Here is a 25,665-nt window from a genome sequence, read left to right on the forward strand (position 1 = left end):
CCAGTCGTGTTGTTTGGTTCAGCTGTCAAAAAACCTCCTTATTTCTAACTCTGTCGTTCCAGCTTACTTTTAGTAGTCGTCTGTATACCCATATCTCAAAGGGTGTCTGTATACCCATTTAATCATAGCCTCACCTAAAGTCCACGCTTCTATTACATGCAGTAGGACAGGAAAGATATAGCAATATGTTATTCGAAAGCAAAGGTAGCTCTGACTTGTTCTATTCGGCTTTTAATTTCTGCAGTTGGATCTCCAGCTCTCAGTGTGCTCCGACTTTTATACCGTCAACTATCAATATACATTACTAATTCACAACAATATTGAAAAAAATGTGATTTAACACCAATTTGTGAAACTCAAACAATGATTTTATAAAAATAGTAGGTACCTACTTAAAAAATATTAAAAAAAAAACAATTTTAGGAAAGAAGACAGAAAACCCTACGACAAAACCTTCGATTCAGAAACCAACAACCAAACCTCCTGTTCATAAACCTACAGTTAAACCACCAGTAATAATTGAAGAACCGGACAATGAATTAGTACCAACTTTACCTTGCGACGGTCAACTTTTCGTACCACACCCGAACTGCAATCAGTACTACTTGTGTAATCAAGGAGAACTACAATTGCAGTCATGTCCAAGTAGTCTGTACTGGAACGTGGACCACTGCGATTGGCCAGAGAATACCCAGTGCCACCCAGACGGTAGTACCTTGGCTCCTGTCGATGAGGTAACCGAAAGCTCTCTGGAGTTTCCCGAAGAAGAAGAAGAACCGCCAGTTGTGGATAATGGCATCGACACACCTTCAGGTGGTACTGATCTAAGTGAACAAGGAAATAAAGTTATTTGTTATTTTACAAACTGGGCGTGGTATAGGTATGTATTCCAATAAATTAAGGTACCAACAAAATGTATTCAAACATTTTAAAATATACGCTTGTTCAATTAAAAGCTACCTTTGGTCAGGTTAGCATTGGAAACAATTGTAATCAGTCAATTGACGTTTTTAAATGTTCGTTATGTTATGTAAACATCACACTGATCAATTTCTATCATTTGTGTATTTGACTCCGATTTTAAATAATGTAACTAAAAAATGACGTTTGTTGTCAACAATTCCTACAAATAAAGAACACTCTTATAGTGTTTACAAAACTTAGAGTATACATAGAGTTTTACAAAACTTAAGAGTATTCACTCAAAGAACTATATAGAAACTCGGCATCCAAAATTAAAAGCGGAAATAAAATATCAAAAGGTTTCCTGGCCACTAAAGGTCTAAGGCAAGGATGCTGTATATCGCCAGTATTATTCATTATAAGCCTTTAGACAATGGAAGAAGAAGTGCAATGGAATGGGACTACCGATAGAAGATGCGATACTCTATACGCCGCACTATGCAGATGACCAAATTGTAATTGCACAGGACAAGAAAGATCTTGAATATATGGCAAGGAAACTAATAGAGGAATATATGGGATATAGGGAAAATGGGGCCTGGAGGTGAATACAAAAAAACACAATATCTATGCGTAGGACGGGAAGAAACGGAGAACCTGAACCTGGAACAGGAGACAATTAACAAGCTGCAATGAATACATATATTTGGGAATAAAACTAACTAGTCCAGGACGAAACGAAGAAAATATTAAGGAAAGGATAGTAAAGAGAAAACAGGTGATAGGAGCCCTGAATTCGGTACTGTGACAAAAAAATATAAGAACAGAAAATAAAAAACGAATTTACAACACAATATTAAAACCAGTGTTAACCTATGGAGCTGAAGTCTGGCAATTAACCAACAAGTACAAAAATAAATTACTAGCCACTGAGATGGATTTTTGGAGAAGGTCAGCAAGAAGATCTAGACTCGAACACATGAGAAACGACGACATTAGACAACAAATGGAAATAGAAAGAACAGTCATAGATGACATCTGACATCGAAAGACAACAGCTAGTTTGGTACGGACACGTAAGACGAATGGACGAAAGGAGAATCTCCAAAAAAGTGTTAGAATTGACTCCCACAGAAAAACAAAAACGAAGAAGACCAGCAACTACATGGATAAAGGGCATGTCCAAGGTGATGTCTGAAAGAAATCTAAGAGAGGAAGACTGCCACAATAGAATGGAGTGGCGATTAGGAACGGAAAGGCGTAGAACGCTATAAAACCGATATAATATATATAGAGTATACATTATCACTGCAAACCTGTGTATTAAAACCTTGAACAAGCTCCTTCAAGCAATAAGACGAGAGCATCTAGGGAAGCTCTCAGATGGTGACATTTTTCTAGACGACAAGGCTCGGCCTCATAAATTGCCAAAGTAGTGAACTCGAATATTATATAACGACAGAAATGGAAGACAGAGCATCCACCCTATAGTCCTGATTTATCATCTTGTGATTTCTACATCTTTGGGCTAATAAAAGAGGCGTTAAAACGTAATATTTTTCAGTTGCACGAGTAAGTACAAAATGCCGTAAAATAATTCTTCAAACAATAGCCACAAGAATTCTAAGTAGAGTTATATTGGTCGATGAAACAATGGAATGTGTGCCTTACTTGTAGTGGTAATTATTTGTAGATATATTTGCCAATAAATTTTGTCTGGGCCTAAGCTGAGTTTCAATTGAACAAGCGTCGTATATTACAAAATGTTTGTTCTTGTACTAAATATTGCAATTGAATTATCAAGATATAGCACATCTTTCATTCATTTTAATTCGCTGTTTATTCCAATGTAATCTGTTACAGATATTTTTTGTTTGCCTAAACTATACATATTTATAAACTTATTTAACTCATTGGTTAAAATTTTGATGTCAAGCATTCGACCCTCTCTTTGGAATTATCTGCAAAACATCATCTTGTCCTGGCTCTCAATTCACTAACATCTCATTTTTTGATCTGATCTAATCTAAATAAGTAAGATTTAATCATTTAGTTAAAATAGGTGTTAGTATATAAATATGACAAACTTTAAGGAGTGCCTAATTCTACATGAAAAAATAATGAGAGTTTGCTCTATAAACGTGTGTCCGCAAATGCTTCGTTTCCGAGATACAGGGTGTTGAAATTTTTATTTCAAACTGGCAATTTATTTATTGCTCTAATGGTTTGGTGGGTAATTTGGTGGGTTTTAAGAGGTAGTTATTGTGCATTTTGTGACATACAATTAAGAATTTTGTATTCATCATTGGCGCGCCTACGGGTAATGGTCTGAATTTTAAAGAAAAAAATTGTACCCCACTAAGATATTTCGAATTCAAAATTATTTTTAAATTCCACGTCTAATTTATGATAGAAAACCTTTCTTGCCTTTTTTCATATGGTGCACCGTTTTTATGCAGAAAAATAAAACATCTTGACACGTATTTTTAATTTTTTAATACATTATCAAGAAATATCCAATATAATAATACTAAACTGGAACAATAATAGAAAATATTACTAATAAGATTTTAACTAGGTGCAGAGTTACAACAAATGTTAAAAATGACCTCCTTTAGAGGTTACAGAAGAATTTTATATTCATCACTGGCGCGCGTACGGGTAATGGTCTGAATTTTTTATAAGAGAAAAATAGTAGGCCACTGAGATATGTCAAATTAAAAATCATTTTTGAATTGTTGGTTCAATTTACGACAAAAATCTTTCGTGCCTTTTTTATATGCGGCGCCGTTTTTATACAAAAAAATAAAGCATCTTAAAAAATAAAATCAATGGGAAAATCCCAAAAACATCTTAACGTTTAGAAAATATTTGAACTAAGTTTCTATGCATATAGAAACTACCTCAAACGCTTTGTAAGCGTTAAGATGTTTTATTTTTTTGTATAAAAACAGCGCCTCGTATGAAAAAAAGGGAACAAAGATTTTTTGTCGTAAATTAAACGAGGAATTCAAAAATGATTTTTAGTTTGACATATCTCAGTGGCGTACTATTTTTTCCTTAAAAAAATTCAGACCATTATCCGTACGCGCGCCAATGATGAATATAAAATTCTTCTGTTGCCTGTAAAGGAGATCATTTTAAACATTTCTTGCAGTTTTACACCTAGTTAAAATCTTATTAGTAATATTTTCTGTTATTGTTCTACTTTAGTATTACATATTATATTGGATAGTTCTTGATAATGTATTAAGAAATGAAAAATACGCGACAAGATGTTTTATTTTTCTGCATTAAAACTGTGCACCATATGAAAAAAAGGCAAGAAAGGTTTTTTATCAGAAATTAAACGTGGAATTTAAAAATAATTTTTAATTTGAAATATCTCAGTGGCGTACTATTTTTTTCTTTAAAAAAATTCAGACTATTACCCGTATGCGCGCCAATGCTGAATACAAAATTCTTAACTGTATGTCAAAAAATGCGCAATAACTACCTCTTAAAACTCACCAAATTTCATTTTCATAGCTCAACTGGTCTTAGAGCAATAAATAAATTGGCAGTTTGAAATAAAAATTTCAACACCCAGTATCTCGGAAACGAAGCATTTGCGGACATATGTTTATAGAGCAAACCGGCATTATTTTTTCATGTAGAATTAGCCCTTTTTCATACTTATTTACTAACACCCTGTATTTTTATGCCAATATTTTGTAGACAAGGCGATGGCAAGTATTTACCGTCGGATATAGATCCAAATTTGTGTACCCACATCAACTACGGGTTTGCTGTCCTGGATCCCCATTCTCTCACAATTAAACCGCACGACTCATGGGCTGATATTGATAATGGTAAGCAAACAAAATATGTTTTTGCGTAAGTATAGTGAGAATAGTGAGATGATTTAAGGAAAAAGGTTTTTGAGTCACTAAAAGGCTGTAACAATTTGACAACCCATCAGAAACGGTGAGCGCCAATTGTAACAGTATAACTGCAACTAACGTTTGGCGCCAGTTGTTTTAGTTTTGACTAACTCTAGTCTCTTAAATGAGGTACGTCTTATTTTAATTGTAAAACTGAAAATTGGGTTTGGCAGGGACAAATAAAAGAGGATATTTAACTAATCATATTTATTATACATTACTAAAGCTGTACAAAATGTGAAAATAAAACTTAGTATTAGTGTAGTATTAAAACTTAACGTTAGTATTAGTGTAGTTGTTGGCTTCAGATGCTTGTTTGGATGTAGGCTGAATGGGTGAATGATGTTGAGTTCTTCATAGTAACGGCAATGCTACTGCAGTGTATGCCCTGTGCTACCAAATTCGGAAAATACGACCCAAAAAGGTAGACAAATTTTTTTTAGTAAAGCCAAAAACCAAAAACTAAAATGAGGAACCTTGTGTTAGCAACAGCACTTGCAACAGCAATATTGTAATTAATTACAATTTTAAGAAAATACTAAATAGAATATAGCAAGGACTAATTGAATAATTACTATTAAAATAAATTAGTTAAAATGATTTAAATAAAGATTCTATTTAAAAATGTATGCAGTGTGACATCAAGCTCTCGGTGAAACATATTATCACAGACTGTCCAGTTTTCTTCGCAGCAAGAATCACTTATGGTATCCCAACCAACCTAGAGAAAGCACTTGGTGCAAATTGTTCTTTCACCAATAAGTTAAATTACTTAAAATTTAGTAATTTTGTAAATACCGAATATTATTGTTAGTTAGTAGTTTGTTATTGTTATTAATATTTAATATTAGCTTCTCGCTAATAACCTTTGGGTTGATGCGAATTTGTAAATAAAAAATAAGATTCTACGTGCATATACGATCGAGTAATCAAGTGGAAGAAAATATGGCTGTATAAAAAACAATATTATAAGAAATTGTGAGAAAGATAATGAATATTGCTGAACTATTAAATATAAAGAAATTATCAACTACGAATTTGAAAAGATATCAATATGTACTCACTCCAGAATAAGAGATTTTAACAATATAAATGAATTTATGGACAAAAAGATCACTTTAAATAGATGAAAGATATTCCCACTTCCATTGAAGCGAAACTTGACATGGCAGATCGCAATTGCCAACTGATAAATATACAGAGTGAGTTTTATGTATGGAAACACTCAATTATCTCAAAAACGGCTTAAACCATTTTTATAGATTTTGGTAGGTATGGGTTTTCTAATGTGGCCGATATTATAGTGCTAGTTACATTGTTGTCATATTTTCCGTGTTTCTGGAAATCTAATGAACTTTCTTATTTCAAATGGAACACCCTGTATATTTTTTGTGTTTTGAAGTCCCTAAGAAATACTGATAATTTTTCATGTTATATTCCCTATACCTAAATACCATAATTTCGGAGTTATTGCTACATTTATTCAAAATAAAAATTAAACAAATTATAAAAGTCAATTTTTTTTACCCGGGTAAACACTATTTTAGGTTGTTTGGATCATGGGGAACAAAAAGATCTTCTATAATTTTTCTCTAAAATTAATCGTTTCCGAGTTATAAACAATTTAAAACTGAAAAAAATCGAATAATGACGATTTTCAAGGTTCAAGAACACAAATAAATAATTTTATTTTTGAAACTGCGAAGTACCCAAATTCAACCTCAAGCCTTATTTTATCAGATACCGATAAGTAATTTAAGATTGTTTCAATTTAAAACATTTTAATTTTAAATGTTAATGCAGCCCGATCGCCCGTCCTCTCATATGCACTTCATTAAAAATTAAAAATCAATGTTTTAGAATAAATAGAGACCAAAAATCTTATGGCAAGCTATCAGAAGAAGAGTTGGGCTTGAATTTAGGTACTTTATAATTTCAAAAATTATATTTTATACTTGTGTTTTAGAACCTTAAAAATCGTCATTATTCGATTTTTTTCAGTTCTAAATTGTTGATTACTCGAAAACGATTAACTTTAGAGAAAAATTACAAAAGACCTTTTTTGTTCCCAATGATCCAAAGAACCTAAAATAATATCCAACTGGGCCGAGAAAATTGATTTTTATAATTTGTTTAAATTTTTAAAAGATTTTTTTTTTTTATAAATGTAGCAATAACTCCGAAATTATGTCATTAAGGTATAGGGAATATAACATGAAAAATAATCAGCATTTCTTAGGGACTTCAAAACGCAAAAAATATATAGGGTGTTCCATTTTAAATAAGAAAGTTCATTAGATTTGCAGAAAAATAGAAGATCTGACAACAATGTAATTAGCACTATAATATCGAACGCATTAGAAAACCCCTACCTAACAAAATCTATAAAAATCGTGCAAGCCGTTTTCGAGATAATTGAGTGTTTCCATACATAAAACTCGCTCTGTATTTTGTCGCTTGGAGTAGGTCATACAGATTGTATGTACCTATATGTCTATGGAATAGATATCTATAGGGTCAGAAAATTTCAAATGAAGAATAGAGATAAGTTGATAAAAAGAGATAAGTTGATAAAAATAACAAACATGTGACATTTATATAACGTTACAGATCTTACAAAGTTACGTTTTCTAGACTATTTTCTAATAAAATAAAGAATCCAATAAATTCAATGAGTACGTTGTTATTTTAATTTATTTCTATTGTAGGTATTTTCCTCTTTTTATTTTTCTTTTATCTTTTAGAATTTTACAAGAAAGTGGTAGAATACAAATCCAAAGGGATAAAAGTTTTGATAGCGATTGGCGGATGGAACGACTCTTTGGGAGACAAATATTCCAGACTGGTAAATAACCCACAAGCTAGGGCTAGGTTCGTAGCTAATGTCATAGAATTCATAGAGAAATATGGATTTGATGGTTTGGATCTCGATTGGGAATATCCAAAGTGCTGGCAAGTAAGTAAATAAGTAAAAACTATGTAAAATCTTCCTCTTAACTCTGCGTTATATTAGAATAGGTTACACATTTGTTACTGGCTAAATGGGCACGCAAAAAAAAAAACGTGCGTCAGTGTGCACAGATAAATTAGCATGAGAGGTGTTCCTGGGTGTGTCGTACCCCAAATTAACTAACGCAAAAATTTAAAAACTTTAAACTTTTGATTATTTAAAATGATTAATCTTGGATTTTTGCTTTTTATGAGTCAAATAAGTTAAACATTGTAGTGTAAAAGTTTTATATTTAAAAGTTAAACATCATTTATCCTAATCTATTTTCGATTTTATAGTAATAAAGGAGTATCTGGGGTATGGTATACCCCAGAACACTAACCGAGGGTTAATAAATATGTACTAATTATAGTCGCGGCAATATTATATTGATTCAATAATTATTCAAAATTTTTCTACTTCAGCTTTTTTCCTTTTGTAATAATTTCTAAATTACTTATTAATGAATGTTAACATTTATTTTATTTAATTTTTATTTTTATTTATTTACACTTTGTTCAATTTATTTATACTTAACACTATTTACACTAAAACATAATTTATACAATATGTTTATTACAATTTATTTTCCCGACTTAAAACTGCAAAAACAACATCAACTTATTATTCCGACTTTAGGATAGGTACAATATTTTCATTTAGACTGACTCGTACAATATAAAAATTCTATATTTATATATGCCGGCCCTGCTTTCTCGACTCACCAGAAATTTCCAAGATCTTGTTTGGAATAAATACAATTATTGTTCCGGAGACATCGAGGTGATTTAGGGTGCCATAATAGAATTCTCTAGTGGTTCATTGACGAGTAGCGAACGTAAGTGCTGTTTCACATTATAAGAATTTTGAACGTGTGAGGGTTTTCTCGTGCGGTAGTTTTGACGCACTTGTCCTTTTCACACAATAAGAATTGAGTCGCACGAAGATATTTTGCTATGTTGTTTGGTATATTATTTTTATTTACACTTTGTGGCTGAGGTGATACGATGTCTGATATGTATCATGACGATGTCTCATTACAAATGGGTATATTTTGTCCATATTTTTGTCCTAATGTACTGTAATGCGTATTTAATTCATTTGCAATTTCTATTTTGTCATAGACATTCTATTTTGTCATATTTGACATAGTCATTATTGGTCTTATACTGGCCTTCTAAATTCTTGATTTTATCTCAATGTTAATGTGTCGGTTACGCCATGGGGTTATTAAAGCATCCTGATTATCTATTTGGTCTTTGTACTTGATCTCTTACTTCTTTTTCATCGTCTCCATAGCTGGAAAGTGTAATCCAGAAGTACCTTATTTCCATTATGTGTCCAATGCTGGACTTTCGATACTAAGAACAGCTTAAGATATATAGCAATTTGCTGTGGTTAAAGCCAACCTTCAGTAAGGGAGAATTCACCTTAAGAAGAAGTCCAATGCTATCTCGATCGACTTTCAGTTTAGATTTTATTGGTTTTTTACTGATTACTATTGTTCTAGTTCTCTGAGATGAAATAGCCATGTTAAATTCTTTTGCTCTTGTATTATATGTGTAAACTAGTATTTGAAGGGTATCTTCATTTTGGGCTATCAATATGACATTATCTGCGTAACAAAGAATTTTAATTTCATTGTTCCCTAGTCTATATCCTCTTCCTTTGTTTACGCTCTTTACTACTTCATTCATGGCCAGATTGAACATCGCATATTCCATTGCCTGTATTCATAAAATCCGTCCGTAAGTTGTTAGATAGACGTTTTCAATTGTTTTCAAGCGTCTTATCTCTTTAAGTCTCTCTCTGTCAAATGCTTTCTTTAAGTCGAGGAAACATAGAAATGCGGGTCAATTGTATTCTAATGATTTCTCTGTAATATGCTTTATGACTAAATTGCATCTGTCAGGGGCGGCCCGTCGGGGTAGGCAAGGTAGGCGCCGCCTACCCTCTTCAAATGTAGTACAATAATATAAATTATTAATATAAATTACTTATTTCAAAATTGTAATTTATAAATTTTGACACAATATCTACAATAAAATAGCAAAAATTATCCAAATTATTTTTAAAAATATCCAAAAAATTTTCTCCGTAGTTATAATTATTGTACGCTCCTTGTAGTATCAGTAGTACTGTATAGATTCTATATTCTCCTTGGTCAGGCACTCGGGAACGTAGCCTGAAATGGAACGACGCCAACACCGAATTGACGTGCGATCTCTCTCTGTTTACGCGAGCAGGTCTGCTGGTAGCGACCGTATTCTACGATTTTGAACGGGCGGATAGGCACAGAGTCTTATAGCCGGACCTACAAAATTTTATCAGTTGCTTCTCTTGTGTCTTGTGAAACTGTTTTAAAATAATTGTTTTTTGATTTTGGCTGTTATTAGTAGGTTAAGTATTGAATAAAACTAGGTAGGACAATTTAAATTTGTTTATGAAAACTGAATAATGTATTATTAGATTATATAGATAATTAAAAATTTAAAGCGAGGTTAATTGTTAACTTATCAATTTATTCGAATAGTAAATTATTATTTGATACATAAATAAAATAAGTAATATTTGACGTTGTTGAAACGTAGGTGTGTTAGTTTTATTGGTGGAAAAACTTTAGTCATCGAATATGAATATTTTAAACGATGTAATATGCAGTTTGATCGAGACGCCTTTTTCAAGGCGCCAAAATCAAGAAAGATTAGTAATTATTTCAATGGGCCGGCCTTTACAAAATTTAACAATTTTATCCACAGATAAGACAAAAGACAATCAACCATTTTCGAGATCGTTTAAAACAATATGGTATGAAAATCATAAATGGCTAAGCGGAAGTTATTTTAAAAATTCACTTTTCTGTTGGCCTTGTCTGTTGCTCTAAAATTTGAAGCAAAATGTTTGGGTGAGTCAGGGATATTCAGATTTGAAAAATTTATCAGCTAGTGTAAAAAAACATGAATCTTCGAAAGAACATTTAAACAATTGCTTAGATTTAGAACGGTTAGAAAAAAATAAACCAACTACTGACAGTGCTTTCGCTGGACATATTTCTCTATCTAATAAGATATATAATGAAGAAGTTGAAAAAGATTGAAGAAGTTGAAGAAATTGATGTTACAATTCTTTTAGCAAAACAAGAACTTACATTTCGTGGTCGTGATGAGAGCCATAATTCTTCAAACATGGGTAATTTTAAAGAAATTTTTAATTTAGTAGTTAAACGCGATCAGGAAATCCAGGATCATGTTAAAAAATAGAAGGGGTGTTCACGGGTTTGTCAAAAACAATACAAAATGATTTAATAGATTGTCTTGCCGATTACGTAAAAAATGAAATTTCAACAGAAATTAATGAAAGTCAATTTTTTTCTATACTAGCTGACGATACTACTGATATAACCGAAAAATCACAGTGTACTTTAACAATCCGTTTTGTTAACAAAGTTGGTCAGGTAACAGAAAGATTTTTAGGGTTTTTTGATGTTAGCGATAATAGATCTGCAGACGCTCTATATAGTTTAATTGCAAACGTGCTTGAGCCATATGATTACAAAAATAAATTAATTGCTCAATTTTACGATGGTGCAAGTGTAATGGCTGGCTCTTTAAACGGATTACAATCAAAAATTAAAGTAGATGCTCCAAAAGCAATTTTTACACATTGTTGCGCTCATAGATTACATTTAGTATTGCAAGACGGCTCAAAATGTATTACAAACTGTAGGATATTTTTTGTCGCCTACCCGAAGTATATGTGTAGCCTACCCGCATACTGAGGTCACGAGCCGCCACTGGCATCTGTATGCGACCTTCTTGTACGGAAACTTTGATGTTAGATAATCTGCTAAGTTTATGAGTTGATTTATTGTTTCTTGTCTTTTAGTTGTAAGTTCCAAGGTAGTATTTAGCAAATGGGCAGCTCTATAGTTTTCTGATTGTTTCTTATCGCCTTTTTTGAATAATAGAATTAGCTCGCTTCACTATTCTTTCTGAGACATATTTACTGTCTTCTACTCAGTTTGCAAGTTTCTGATGTACCTTCTAATAGGACTTCTCTTTAAGTTCTTTGGTTATTTCTTATTCTCTTGTGGTTAGTGATTTTACGTTCTACGTACCAATTTGAAGAATATTGCTAACCTTGCTGAAGACTTCCATCTCCTTTATCCGGGCTTGGGGCTGACAACAGTACTGCTGAGCTACTCGGGTAGCGTAACCAGGAGGGGGTTATAACCTCGCCCATTGTAACGTACTTTTAGCTCTATACGCTTAACTCCATTATCATTCCATACCCCCCAGAGACCATCCAGTAGTTATTATATCCCTTAGAATCATCTTGGTTACTCCGTTGAGCAACTCGATTCACCTAACAGCAATCCAGGCGAAATTTACTGAAAATTGTATTCCCAAATTAGGACAAAATAGAATGTGAGCAAACTTTTGAACTGCATTACAATATTTTTCATTATTAATACAGATTCATCATTAAGATTCATCGTTATAGTACATTCTTTGACGGTTTTTGCGGTAAATTTTAAAGAACCGCTTGGATTGACTTGAAATTTGGCATACATATACATAATATGTCAAAGAAAAAAAGTGATAATATGCCGATTTGTGCTTTTGCCCTGGGGTGGGTACTACCCCTTCTCGGGGGTGGAAATATTTAACCTCAAAATAACCTCGGAAATTTATAGATATTTCAATTCTGAGTAAAAAATCCTATATACGACTTTTTCGGTAAATTGATATTTAGCAAGTTATTCACGATCGAAATTGATGATTTCCTACATGAAAAATGCATGTTTTTGAGGGGATTTTCAAAAATATCTCTAAAATTATGCATTGTTACGAAAAAGTCATGATAATCAAAAAGAAACCTTTTAAATTAGTGAATGGAGTGGTGTTCTTTAAATTATTATAGCAATAACATAACCTAAGTTACAGCCTACTTAAAATCGGGGTCGAATTAACCTTGAATCAAACATTTTATCATTAAATAACGCAAGAAATAGTGATTTTTAGAAAAACATTATGGAAACATCTTTTAAATATTTTACTGATACCTTTAAAAGGTGCTACAATAAAAGTGATTTGGATAAAAAATGGCCGAGTTATTACAAAAACAAAACGATTATGTCGTTGAAAAATCAAAAGAATAATTACTTAAATTGGTGAATTTTCCACAAAAATAAAAATTATCATTATTCCATATACAATTAGGTTTATTTATAGCCTGACTACGCGTTCTGAGATTTTAACCAGTTTAAAGAGCTTAGGTTTGGAAAAAAATTTAATTTAGTATTAAATTATTTTTTGATATTTTATAAATGTTTTCCATTTTTCCAAAATTACTGGAAAACTAAAAGAAATCTGAAAAATATATATCAATACTAAAATATAGTATTTTTCATACTAAAACTTATTCAGTTTTTTCAATGTCTCTATGGTAAAAACTGAGTGAGATATTTATATTTTAAGTTTGCACGTAAGTGTGAGAAGCAGTTTTCTAAGCTCTTTGAATCGCATGCTTTAAAAATCAAAGACCTCCAGAAAGTCAAACTTTTGAAAACTTTTAGCACTTACAATTACCCACAAAATAAGTTTTAGAACAATGAAATATCTTGAAAATTACAGAAGTTATCGTTAGAAAACCATATTGAAACTTATGTCGAATACTTTTTAAGCGTTGATATAAGAATTTTATTTTTTTTTTCATGAAAAAGTCGCATCGTATGAAAAAAAGGGAAGATATATTTTCTGTGATAAATTAAATAAGTAACTCAAAAATGCTTTTTAATTTGAAGTACCTCAGTGGCGTACTATTTTTTTTAATCAGACTAGTACCCGTATGCGCGCCAATGGTGAATATAAAATTCTTAATAGTAAGTCTGTCAACAAATGCGTAATAACTACCTCTTAAAACCCACCAAATTTCATTTGCATATCTTAACTGGTTTTAGAGCAATCAATAAATCTTCACTTTGTAAGAGAAATCTCGACACCCCGTATCTTGGAACTTCATTAGCTACGACTCTGGTTCTACTAGGTCTCCAAACTTCATACATTCACAGATTTTTTCAGTTTTTCATAATTTATATTTCTGCTCTGAATATTTTTTCGATAAAATACTTACTTTTTGAAATATTTGCGAAAAACCGTCTAACAACGTGGTTCTTTTGTTGAAAAATGAACATATTCATTCGCAAATAACTCGAAAAGTATTGACTTAGTGAAAAAACTTTATAGAACAAAAGTTGCTTAGAATTAGTCAGTTTATCCCTTTCCGGACTTATTTTGGACCTATATTTTTCACCCCCGAGAAGGGGCGAAACTCACCCCCAGGGCAAAAGTACACATCGGTACTATCATTTTTTTCCTTGACTTATTAGCTACGTGAATGCCAAATTTCATGTCAACCGAGGCGGTTGTTTAAAATTCACAGGTTTTGCAATATTTTACCGTGAGTGAATGATCTAATAAATGTATTTGTAGGGGTAGTTTATAAGGGTTGAAAATATTAAATACTTAATAAACTAAATTGCAAAAATAAAATAAAGTTTAGATCACTACAAAATACATCATTACCTAATTTAAAGTTACAAAATATTTTTTATACAAATTTTTATTTAGAGGGTAGTTTTCAAGGGTTTAAAAATAGTTATAAACTATAAAATACATTTCAATATGAGAAACAATCAAATTCCTATATCTAACATACTATTTAACGTACCTAAATATAACTGAGATTTAAATAACGCTTATATCGGCCGTTTTTAATTTTTGGTAAAAAGGGTAGTTTTCACCGGTTAAAAATAAAAAGCACACATTGTAGTCATATCACTTTTGAAGAGGAGGATAAGATGAGCTTATTTGCAAAATTTCTTCTAAATCGAAGCGGTTCTTTAGAATTTAGAGGTCTTGCAATATTTTACTGTTAACGAACGTACTATTAATAGTTAATATGATTATAACAAAACATATTTTAGGTGGACTGTGAAAAAGGCCCCGCTTCAGACAAACAAGGTTTTGCCGCTCTAGTGCGGGAATTAAGCTTCAGCTTCAGATCTAAAGGACTGCTATTATCTTCCGCTGTATCGCCAAGTAAAGCCGTCATAGATGCCGGCTATGACGTTCCAACATTAAGCAGATATTTCGATTGGATCGGTATTATGACCTATGACTTTCACGGACACTGGGATAAACAAACTGGACACGTGGCCCCCCTGTATTATTATCCTGGTGACACCTATGACTATTTTAATGCGGTGAGTATATCAGATAAAAACTTTTTCGACAAATACTGATCCAAAATTATTGTCATTATAGTGGGCTCTGAATCTTAAGGACAGAGATAGCTGCACAGCGCATGTCTATCATTAATTCAGATACACTATTAATTCAGATATATTTTAGTAAACAATATTATTATTAAAAATGGTTTTCACGGATGAACAAAAACGATCTATGCTCAAAATGTATTTTAGAAATTACTAAAGAATTAGGGGAATGGGGGGCATGACGGGGTCTCGAGGTAAGACGGGGTACCGCACACAAACAAGAAACTACACGTTGGTGAATAGCATGCAGTAACTCAATAGGAAGAGTCATTCGATTAACGGTCCCTGCAAGAGAAACCGTGAATGAGAGTGCACGCGTTTTTTGTTTACAAACGGAAAACTGTTTTAGCGATCCGTTGATCTAATTTTGTGCAAGGACAACAATCGTTATTTTAAGGTAATTATGATCACCTCATTAATGTCTTTTTTATCGTTGTTTACTAGTATTCTTATTTTGATAATGGCATATTGTTTGTGTGAATACGTTAAACATTTAATTAGTGAATTTTTTTTTGTTCAAAGTTACCTTTTGAGGCAAGATGGGGTATTGGGTGCGGGGTATGATGGGACATTGGTGGTAAGTATGGGTTAATTTAAATTTCTTAATAAATAACGTTGGATTACTATTTTAGATAATACCATGGTACGTACTTACAAGAAAAAAACAAAAAGAGGAGAGTGGTCGAGAGATGCTATGAAAATAGCCATAGATAAAGTGACATCGTCAGAACCCTGGGTAGGCTACCAGATCTGTGGATGTTGAGCTCACAATGCTTGTGCTAGGGTGGACAATGAAGATCTGGAGCAAATACACATTTTTGTTTGTTTTGTGGGAATTAATTAGCATCACCATCATGCCCAAATTCCATTACCCCATAGTATGGGGCAAGATGGTTTTTCATAATGTTCTTATTAATGGCTAATTGTTGAAAAATGTGATAGGTTGATTTTCCAAAGATTGTACCAAATCATAGTTAGATTAATGACGTAACGTGCCATCAATTAAAAATAGTAATAAACGTAGTAATTATGTTGTATTTTTGTTATTTTCCTTAGCTACCCCATCATACCCCCCCTTCCCCTAACGGAGAATGGGTTTGCTACAACTGAGATGCTTTTGAAGATTTTGTTGAAGAATTTCCCTATTGCGGTTCATTATGACGTCTTTTGCAGAACTACTCGTTGACGTATTGTAGAACTCATATTTTTTGAAGAGATGCTAAATAGTCCAGGGCGCATCTGTTTTGAGATGGACGTTGAGAAGTGACTCAAATTTTTTTGCAGAAATTGCTTGAAAATAGATCAAATAATAATATTTGAGTTATCCTCCCTCTCAAAAAGGTCTGGAACATTGTTTAAATAATCAATAATTGTTTTTTAATTATAACTTTAAAAGTGTTCATTTTCGAGAAAAGTTGTACTGACATAAAAGTTGCGTAATTAAATTTCCTACAACATAGAATTGGTTAAAAATTTTAAAAAATAGTCACCCTAGTTGCAAAATAGCATTAATTGCGAAAAAAACATACAAAAATAAGTATTTGCATTTTACGTTTTTCAACCATTTATGCTACGCTTAGGACCTTCATATTTCACCCAGAAAAACTTTATGATACAGTACAACAATACTGTAAATTTCATTAAGATCGGTGCAATAGATTACGCAAAATAAATTTTGCAATCCAGCTTTCGCAAAAAAAATTCATTTTTTAAAATGTTACAGGACTGAAAATAAAGCAGGTAGCAGGTTGAATTTTTTTTTGCTTATAGAAGTGTACTGTACCTTTCATTTGCAGTTTGAAAAATTAACATCGATTAATTACCACGGCGTCAGGAAATTTTTTAAATAAACATTAATTTTTGGTGCTACGCGCAGGACAGCGGTGTTCGATTCACACAAGTTGATTTCCACCAAAATTTCTTCCAATCTTTATCTAATATATTATTTTCTTACTCTATATTTTGTTGTATTTTAATTCCACAAAAATCAAACTAATTTTATTATTGTTTGTGAAATATTGTTTAAACAATTGCATATGTTTAAAAATAATAAACTTTTATTCTTTAAGTTAAAATATATGAACAAAGAAAGTTTTTGCTAAAAAATGTGTTATTTCAAAGGATAGAGTATGTGTTTTTATTTTGCAATAAACAAATTTATTTATTTATATCGAAATGTAATAAAAATTAAAATGTATCAATTATTATCAAAGATCATTGGAACGCCCAATCAGGGCAAACTATCCGCTGTCCTGCGCGTAGCACCAATAATTAATGTTTATTTAAAAAAATTTCTGACGCCGTGCTGTTAATCGATTTTAATTTTGCAAAATTGCAAATGAAAGGTACACTACACTTCTATATGCAAAAAAAATGTCAACTTGCTATCTGCTTTATTTTCAGTCCTGTAACATTTTGAAAAAATGAATTTTTTTTGCGAAAGCTGGATTGCAAAATTTATTTTGCAAAATTTATTGAACCGATCTTAATGAAATTATCAGTGTTGTTTTACTGTATCATAAAGTTTTTATGAGTGAAATATGAAGGTCCTAAGTGTAGCATAAATGGTTGAAAAACGTAAAATGTGAATACTTGCTTTTGTATGTTTTTTTTCGCAATTATTGCTATTTTGCAACAAGGGTGACTATTTTTTAAATTTACAACCAATTCTATATTATAGGAAATTTAATTACGCAACTTTTATGTTAGTACAACTTTTCTCGGAAATAAATACTTTTAAAGTTATAATCAAAAAACGAAGAAAAAAATCGAATTTTTTCTTAATTTTTTGACATTTTGAATATTTAAACAATGTTCCGGACCTTTTTGAGAGGGAGGATAGCTCAAATATTATTGTTTGATTTATTTTCAAGCAATTTCTGCAAAAAAATTTGAGTCACCTCTCAACGTCCAAATTAGGGATGGGAAAAACCTACCGGTTTAAACCTAAAACCGGTTTTTTACTTCGCAATAACCGGTGTTACCGGTTGTTTTTTTGTCCTGGTTATAACCGGTTTTTTCTTTTTAAAGTAAAAACCGGTTATTAGGTTTTTACGGTGATTAGGATTAGGTTAGTTATTATTTCGGATCCCAATCCATATTATAATTCCCTTCTCAAGTAATTATTCCAAACAAAACCATAATTCAAATTTTATTTTATTTTATAAAATACAGAAGCAAACTGAAAGTGCAATCTCACATCAGCCAGAAACAATTATTAAGTTTTATTATAATATTTCCTTGAAATAGTTATTTATGATATAAGTCAGAGGTCGGCAACGCGGCGCCCGCGGGCGCCAATGCGCCCTTTAATAAATTTTAATGCGCCCTTAAACTATTGTTAATTTAGACAAGAAATTCAAAACGTATATTTTTATACGTTTATATTTATATGTATGTTATGTCAAAAAATAGTTGGCGCCCGCCATGAATTTTTAATTTGGTATTTCACTGTTTACATTAAAAACGTTGCCGACCTCTGATACAGTCGGAAAAATGAAAGAATACCCATGAACCAACATATAAAACACGCTGTATTTTCCTGTCACCGTATCACAAAGAAAATTGCCCAGCGTAAGTACATGTAATAATAGTTATTACATGGACTTGCGCTGTCCAATTTTTTGTGTGACACGGTGACAGGAAAATACAGCGTGTTTCATATGTTCGTTCATGGGTATTCTTTCATTTTTCCGACTGTATAAGTGTTAAAAGTACACGTTTAAGGCACGCATGTGAAAGTTTGCAGAATGAGAGATAGCGAGTTCTGCAATTCACATGAGTGCCTTAAAAATGTACTTTTTAACACGCATATCACACGATATTTTTTCTACAAACGTAATTACAGGACAATATCTACAAAAACTTTTACTTGAACTTGACTGACATTCCAATTTTATATTTTTTTGACATTACATCAAAATTGCATATACGGTCAATACGAACTGCAGTGCCTTAAAAATTTTTAAAGCACTAGTTCCTTAAAGTAGCATTTTTAACGCTCGTATGGTTTGCTAAAAATTGCATTTTTAACACGGTTGTCGAAAAAGGTATTTGTCATCATAATATTTACATAAGAAGTGATTTGGTTGAATTAGACGCAAACATCATCTATTTTTCACACTTAACTCTTGACATTGAAAGTGGGTGAATGACTTTTTTTGATTACCAAAAATAATGCTCTGACTATGAATATCGAACTACTGATTACGAATACGAATCTCCAAGAATTTCGCTACGTTTTCAAAACGATACACTCATACAGGAAGTATTAAATGAGTTCAAATGTACTCAATCTACAAATATACAAACGTGTTAAAAGTAATACATGTTCTTTCGATAGTACTAATTTTGATCATATTGATATCGAGTCGAATGGAGTATCGCAAACTAAAGCGTATTGTAAATGTAACTTTGTAACCTATTGGATTAAAAAAAACGAAAACTGGTTTTTTTGGCCGGTTATAACCGCCAGGTTAAACCGTAAGCAAAAAACCGGTATAACCGAAAACCGGTGTTTTGTCAAAAACCGCCATCCCTAGTCCAAATGTACTAATATTTTTACAGATGCGCCCTGGTCTAAAATGCTTAAAGATACCATCAACAAATTTTAACTCTATTTATAAATCAATTGATGGATGAATTCATATAACGCTGCAACATTTGAATTGAATTAAATACGCCTATTATATTCTCCCTTGATCCTATGATTTGACTCTGCGATTTCTTTCTGTGGTCACATTTTTTATGTGGGTATTTCGTTGTATGCTGAAAATTCCATGGACCGCCGACCGGCCGCGTGAGAAATGAAGAAGTTTTAAGGCGTATGAATAGAGAACGTGAACTTACAGAAATTATCAAGAAACGTAAAACAACAGGTATAACTTCCTTCAACCTATTATAAAATTAATTTATAAACCAATGATACAAATTCAGATTAAAACAAGACATACGTAATTTTTTGCTCGGATAGCCTTGATGAAAATAATTGTGGATCGTTCATTATCATGTTGATCATATTGTTGAAGAGTAACTATTTGCTTTGTAGAATTTTTCAGTTAATTATTGGATTTCAAAAGGAGCTCCACCAGAAAAGCTAATCTTGGGATTCCCGCTCTATGGTCAGTCATTTAGTTTGGCCGATCCCGGTAAGAGAGGCTTGAATGAAAAAACTTACGGTCCAGGAGAAGCTGGAGAGTTCACTAGAGCTGGAGGATTCTTATCATTTTATGAAGTAAGTAGTTTACTGATATTATATCGGTATGAACCGCAGCCAATCATCTCAATTTTTATGCTCTGATAATTATCAAACTCAATTACCGTGGTATTCATATTGAAGATACTAGAGTAACATTACCTACTATTTCTTATTAAGACACTCAGGACGTTTTTCTATTTCCATAGCTTTTTATAGTAGTTCTATTCTGCGTTCCGCAGTCACTTTGCAGTGTGGGCAGCATATCCCAATATAAAACTTATAGAACCTTGCAGCTCAGTGTTGCCGGTTTTAAACAGACGAACTTAAAGTCCGTCTAAATAGAATATTCCAGAAGTCCAAAACATCTTGATTTGAAAATCTGTGAGTTTTATTATTTTTAAATAATTCATAGATACGTACTATGAAAGATATTTATTCACTATTAAAGATATATCATTTGAATATTAATTATAATTAGCCTGTGATTAATATATTTAATAGTTATTTATGATATAAGTGTTAAAAGTACAATTTTAAGGCATGCATTTGAAAGTTTGCAGAATGAGCGAAGCGAATTCTGCAATTCACATGAGTGCCTTAAAAATGTACTTTTTAACACGTGTACTTTGTACGCACGTAAGAAGTTATACTTCTATTATATGATTTCAACGAAATAAATAGATATACTTTCAACAGGTTATTTGTATTTAAAGATTAAACTAATTTTTACTTACTACTTTCCAAAATTTTTTATTAAAACAGTACTAAAAATAAAAAAAAAGTTAGATAACACACGGATTCAAACCGGGGACCTCTCGATCTCCGGTCGAACGCGCTACCACCGACCTAAACGCCGTTTGCTTTGACAGCTTAGATTTCTCATACATACTGACAAATTTAATAGATCAAGTAAGGTATAAAAATACTTTAAAATATCTCTTGGCAACACTGTTCTTCATAAGAGTCTCTACTGAAAGGTGACCGTGGAACGCAGTATAGCTTGGTATAAAAATACTTTAAAATATCTCTTGGCAACACTGTTCTTCATAAGAGTCTCTACTGAAAGGTGACCGTGGAACGCAGTATAGCCTAGTTTAGAAAATGAATTAAAAAGTGTAAACATTTTTTTCCGAAAGGAAAGTGAAATTTATTTTTTGTTGCGTTTTGTTAGATCTGCGAAAGAGTTCGAAAACAAGGATGGACAGTAACCAGGGATCCTGAAGGAAGAATTGGGCCCTACGCTACCCATGGAAACCAATGGGTTTCCTACGACGACATATCCGAAGTGAAAAGAAAGGTATGACGAATATTGTACTTGACTATCAATTTTTCAAGAAACCACATTTTGCTTGATGTAATAATATAAGGACTTTGTGTAGTTCAAAGTTGACCTTCAAACCTTAGTAATGAATATTGTTTCATATTGCTTATTTTCTAAATTAAATTTTGTAGTTTGCCTGCTGCAAATAAGCTTCTGACATTCCACGTACCAATTTTGTATCCCTTATTAAGTTGAGACCTGGAGATTCTTCGCATCCCAAGGCCTGTCCGGGACTAGGGACCTTGTTTTGGATGGCTGAGGAATATTATGCGGTAGATTCCTACTTGCTTTCCGCATCGCACTATCGTAACCCTTTCACCTACGATGGTCTAGTAAAACGACGATTTAAGATCATTTCCTTTGCTCCTAATCCTAGTAGGTACTAACGATCGTTGCTGTCCTTTACCAGATAGTTTCTATGCCATCCTAGAAACAGGGTTGTCAGTTCCTTGATTCACTGTACCGAATAATATATTCTCCACCTTCATCATCATTGTGGTCTTTACCCGTATTTCTGGTCTGGGCCTTGTCATCATCATGGCATCTACACTCCTGGTGGAGTCATTGCCGCTCTCTTTGGGATCTTCCAATTCATTTGTCGAAGAAAATGAGTCCGCATTAACATTCTGGTTTTACAATTGGTTGTGTGTCTGCTACAGTATTTCTCCATTCGTTCCTGTTTCTGTTTATGGTTATCCATTCTCTTACTCCCATCTTTTTAAGGTCTGCAAATATCTGGTTCTCCCATCTCGTTTTTGGTCTTCCTTGTGGTCTGCCTGATCTGGTCTTCTTCTTCTTATAATAGGTCTCTTCGCCTGTTCCTTACCGATTTTGAGCTTGTATTCGTAGCTCTGATGGTGATGTTGACTGCCAGCTATCTCGCCACCTTTTAAAGGGCCTTCCTATTGGTCTCTTACCTGTTGGCTTCGAATCCCTGGCTATACGGGTTATTCTCTCACTGTCCATTCTCGTCACATGCGGATTCCACTCTCGTCGTCTCTGTCTTCCCCACCGTACTATATCTTGTATGTTACAGAGATCTCTTATTCTGTCGTTCGGTATTCTGTCTCTCAGTGTTTTCCCAGTTATAGACCTCAACGTTCTCATTTCTGATGTTCTCAGCATCCTCTTGGTTTCTGCTGTGCCCTGTGCCACATCTTGTTTCTATCGCGTACGTCATGATCAGTCTTACACATGATTTGTATAGGCCTACTTTTAATTCCAGCCTCATATCTTTGTTTCTCCAGATGACATCCCTCAGATATCCTGACGCGTAATTGGCTTTATTTGCTTGCTTTCGGACGCTCTCGTTAACATCTCCATAACTACATATTTCGACTCCCAGATATTGGAATCTCGAGACTTGTGCAATTAGTTCGTTGTTAATTACTAATTTGTATCTTATGGCTGTTGGCTGTTGATATTTCCATGTTGTAGTTCTTCGCCACTGTATTGAAAGTTTGTGCCATTCGCTGTAGGTTATCCTCGTTCTCGGAGATTAAGATTGCGTCGTCAGCATAACAGAGGATTTTTATTTGTTTTTCCGCCATCTTATATCCTTTTCCAGTACCTTTAATGTTTTCTATGATTTTGTCCATTACTAAATTAAAAAGCAATGGGCTCAAGCTATCCCCTTGTCTGATTCCCGAGTTGATTTCTACTTCCGATGTTAGTTCATTCTCGACTTTTATTCTGGTTTTGTTCTTCGTATAAATGTCTTTAATTATCCTATCATCTTGTTGGACTGATTTTTCTCCTTTAGCAATCTTAGCACATCTTTCAATCTTACACAATCGAACATTATGATCTGGTCTCTATTTAGTAATTTTCTTGATAACTGCTATCGGAGCCTCTGTGCCTTGATAAATCTGACGATATCTTCTTTCAAACGTTCTCTTACTTCATAGTTCATCAGATGTCTAAATTCATTATTACCTAAGTTTAGTGGGTCTGCTATTCTCCGACTGATTTTTGTCTCTAGGATACTCAATCTTTCTTCATCTTTCTGTGTCAAGCACATTACTTCAGCACCATATGTGATTACTGGTGCTCTGTAAAATTTCAGTTTAGTGTTGTGAGTAAGCTTCTTATCTTTGAGGAAGTTGTATTTTGTATTTCCAGTAGGATCTGGGCCTTGTTATACCACACAGAAATTTTGCCGTCAAATAAATTTGCAAAATATCTTTAGGAGAAAGGCAGATAAAAGAATATCTAAATGTGCTTTTCAACGAAGAACTTTATATTATATCGTTTTTAAATATCGTCTTATGTTCCAGGCCCAACTTGTCAAAGACCTCGGACTTGGTGGAGGAATGATCTGGGCGTTGGATTTGGACGACTTTAGAAACAGATGTGGTTGCGGCAAACATCCCTTGCTAAAAACACTAAATAAAGAACTGAGAGGAATCAGAACTGATATTTATGTGCAGAATTGTACTTAGTGTACATTAATTTTAGACAATAAGTCAGAAGCTATTCTTTCCACTGAGATTTTCAATTTGATCTGGCAACGTCCCGTAGCCAAAGTTTTCGATCGGTCTGACCTTGGCGGTTTCAGATTTTTCTGTCAATTTGTACTCTACGACAATCGTTGAGGATTCTTTTTTACTTGATTTGTAATTTTTGCCCAATTGACATGCTTTACGTAAATAATCTCAGTGGAAAGAGTTTTCTTATGACTATTATAGTTCACGTTCATACTTTTCTGTGAAGAGTATACTTTAATAATTATAACGATCATTCACGATCATCGTATAGGGCTTTTCATTCACAGTTATTTGTTTCGAGCTTCTGTCATATGTCGTATAATCCGTGTATATTAATATTACACACAGATTATACAACTTATGACAGAAGCTCGAAACAAATGACAATCGATGAAAAGCCCTATTGGAGTGAGATAGTTTGAATTAAAATATTTTTCTTCTTTGTAACGTTATCGCTACGTTTAAAAGGATATTAAAATATTTGTAGGCGTTTTAATCGATATGTTAAAATATTTATAGTAAAAATTGAAATAAATATTTAATAAGTGATTTATTATCTTTTTATTTGTTTTTATTCCATCTAGAGAAAAACAAGTTAGCTGCTTAATAGGCGTGTTTAAAAATATGGATTACAAACGATTTTAAAAAGGTATGGATAAAATTACGTATATAACACTCTTGTTTACACTCAGGAGGTCCCGAATTGAAGTACAAACTTCCCAATGAGGTTTCATTTTTCTTGGCGTAACCATTGGCCATACTCGAAGCGCTGATTTATGTTAAAAAATCTTATACCTACTTATTAAAAAAATGTTAATCCTTTCAGACTGCTGGATTCAGTTCTACAGAACATAAAAAGTAATTTTATCCCCAAAACATTTTTAGAAATCCTTATATTTATTTTTAATAAAGGATCTGTTACGCTCGGTTTCATAATCAGTTAAAGTGGACTTTAAATTTTAAGTTGGTACCTTTATCAATGCAATTCATATGGGTAAATGTCAACGTTAAAGTGAACTTTAGTTCCTGTTCACTTTAAGTCCAACCATACAAGCCCGAAGAGCTATAGCATGTCTAAACGGAGTTCTATGGAGTAAAGAAATATCAAAGAAAAGAAAATGGAACATATATGAGACAATGATTAAAACTAGCCTACTTTATGGAGCCGAGACATGGAGAATAACCGAGAAATATAAGAAAAAGGTCGAAGCCATGGAAATGGATGCCATCAGAAGATCAATGAGAATATCAAGAGCCGAAAGAATAAGGAATGAAGTAATAAAACAACAAATGGGTGTAGAGGGCACTATAGTTGAGGATATTGAAAGAAAACAGCTCATATGGTATGGGCATGTGAGCCGAATGGGGGACGAAAGATTGCCTAAAAAAACTATGATGTGGCAATCCCCAGAGAAGAAAAAACGAGGACGACCACCACAAAGCTGGAATCTGGGAGTTAGGAAAGCGATTAGCGCTCGAAATCTAAATGAAGACCTAACTCAGGACA

General features: G+C 32.8%; 2 protein-coding genes across 3 annotated transcripts in view; one reads left to right on the top strand and one right to left on the bottom strand.

Moving 5' to 3' along the window:
* The window catches only part of LOC114327407 (probable chitinase 10), a 127,095-nt gene extending 102,388 nt beyond the window's left edge, over nt 1-24,707 (top strand). The window contains exons 31-37 of the mRNA XM_028276017.2: nt 424-880; nt 4,621-4,754; nt 7,571-7,782; nt 14,804-15,082; nt 20,202-20,387; nt 21,523-21,648; nt 23,949-24,707. Coding sequence (XP_028131818.1) covers nt 424-880; nt 4,621-4,754; nt 7,571-7,782; nt 14,804-15,082; nt 20,202-20,387; nt 21,523-21,648; nt 23,949-24,113 — 1,559 coding nt within the window. The 3' untranslated portion in view covers nt 24,114-24,707. The remainder of the gene's footprint in view (nt 1-423; nt 881-4,620; nt 4,755-7,570; nt 7,783-14,803; nt 15,083-20,201; nt 20,388-21,522; nt 21,649-23,948) is intronic.
* The window catches only part of LOC114342180 (uncharacterized), a 52,242-nt gene continuing 31,595 nt past the window's right edge, over nt 5,019-25,665 (bottom strand). For both annotated transcript variants that reach the window (XM_050643604.1, XM_050643602.1), the window contains exon 3: nt 5,019-5,288. In XM_050643604.1, coding sequence (XP_050499561.1) covers nt 5,220-5,288 — 69 coding nt within the window. In that variant the 3' untranslated portion in view covers nt 5,019-5,219. The remainder of the gene's footprint in view (nt 5,289-25,665) is intronic.

This window comes from Diabrotica virgifera, chromosome 2, assembly GCF_917563875.1.
Source record: "Diabrotica virgifera virgifera chromosome 2, PGI_DIABVI_V3a".
Taxonomy (NCBI): Eukaryota; Metazoa; Arthropoda; class Insecta; order Coleoptera; family Chrysomelidae; genus Diabrotica; species Diabrotica virgifera.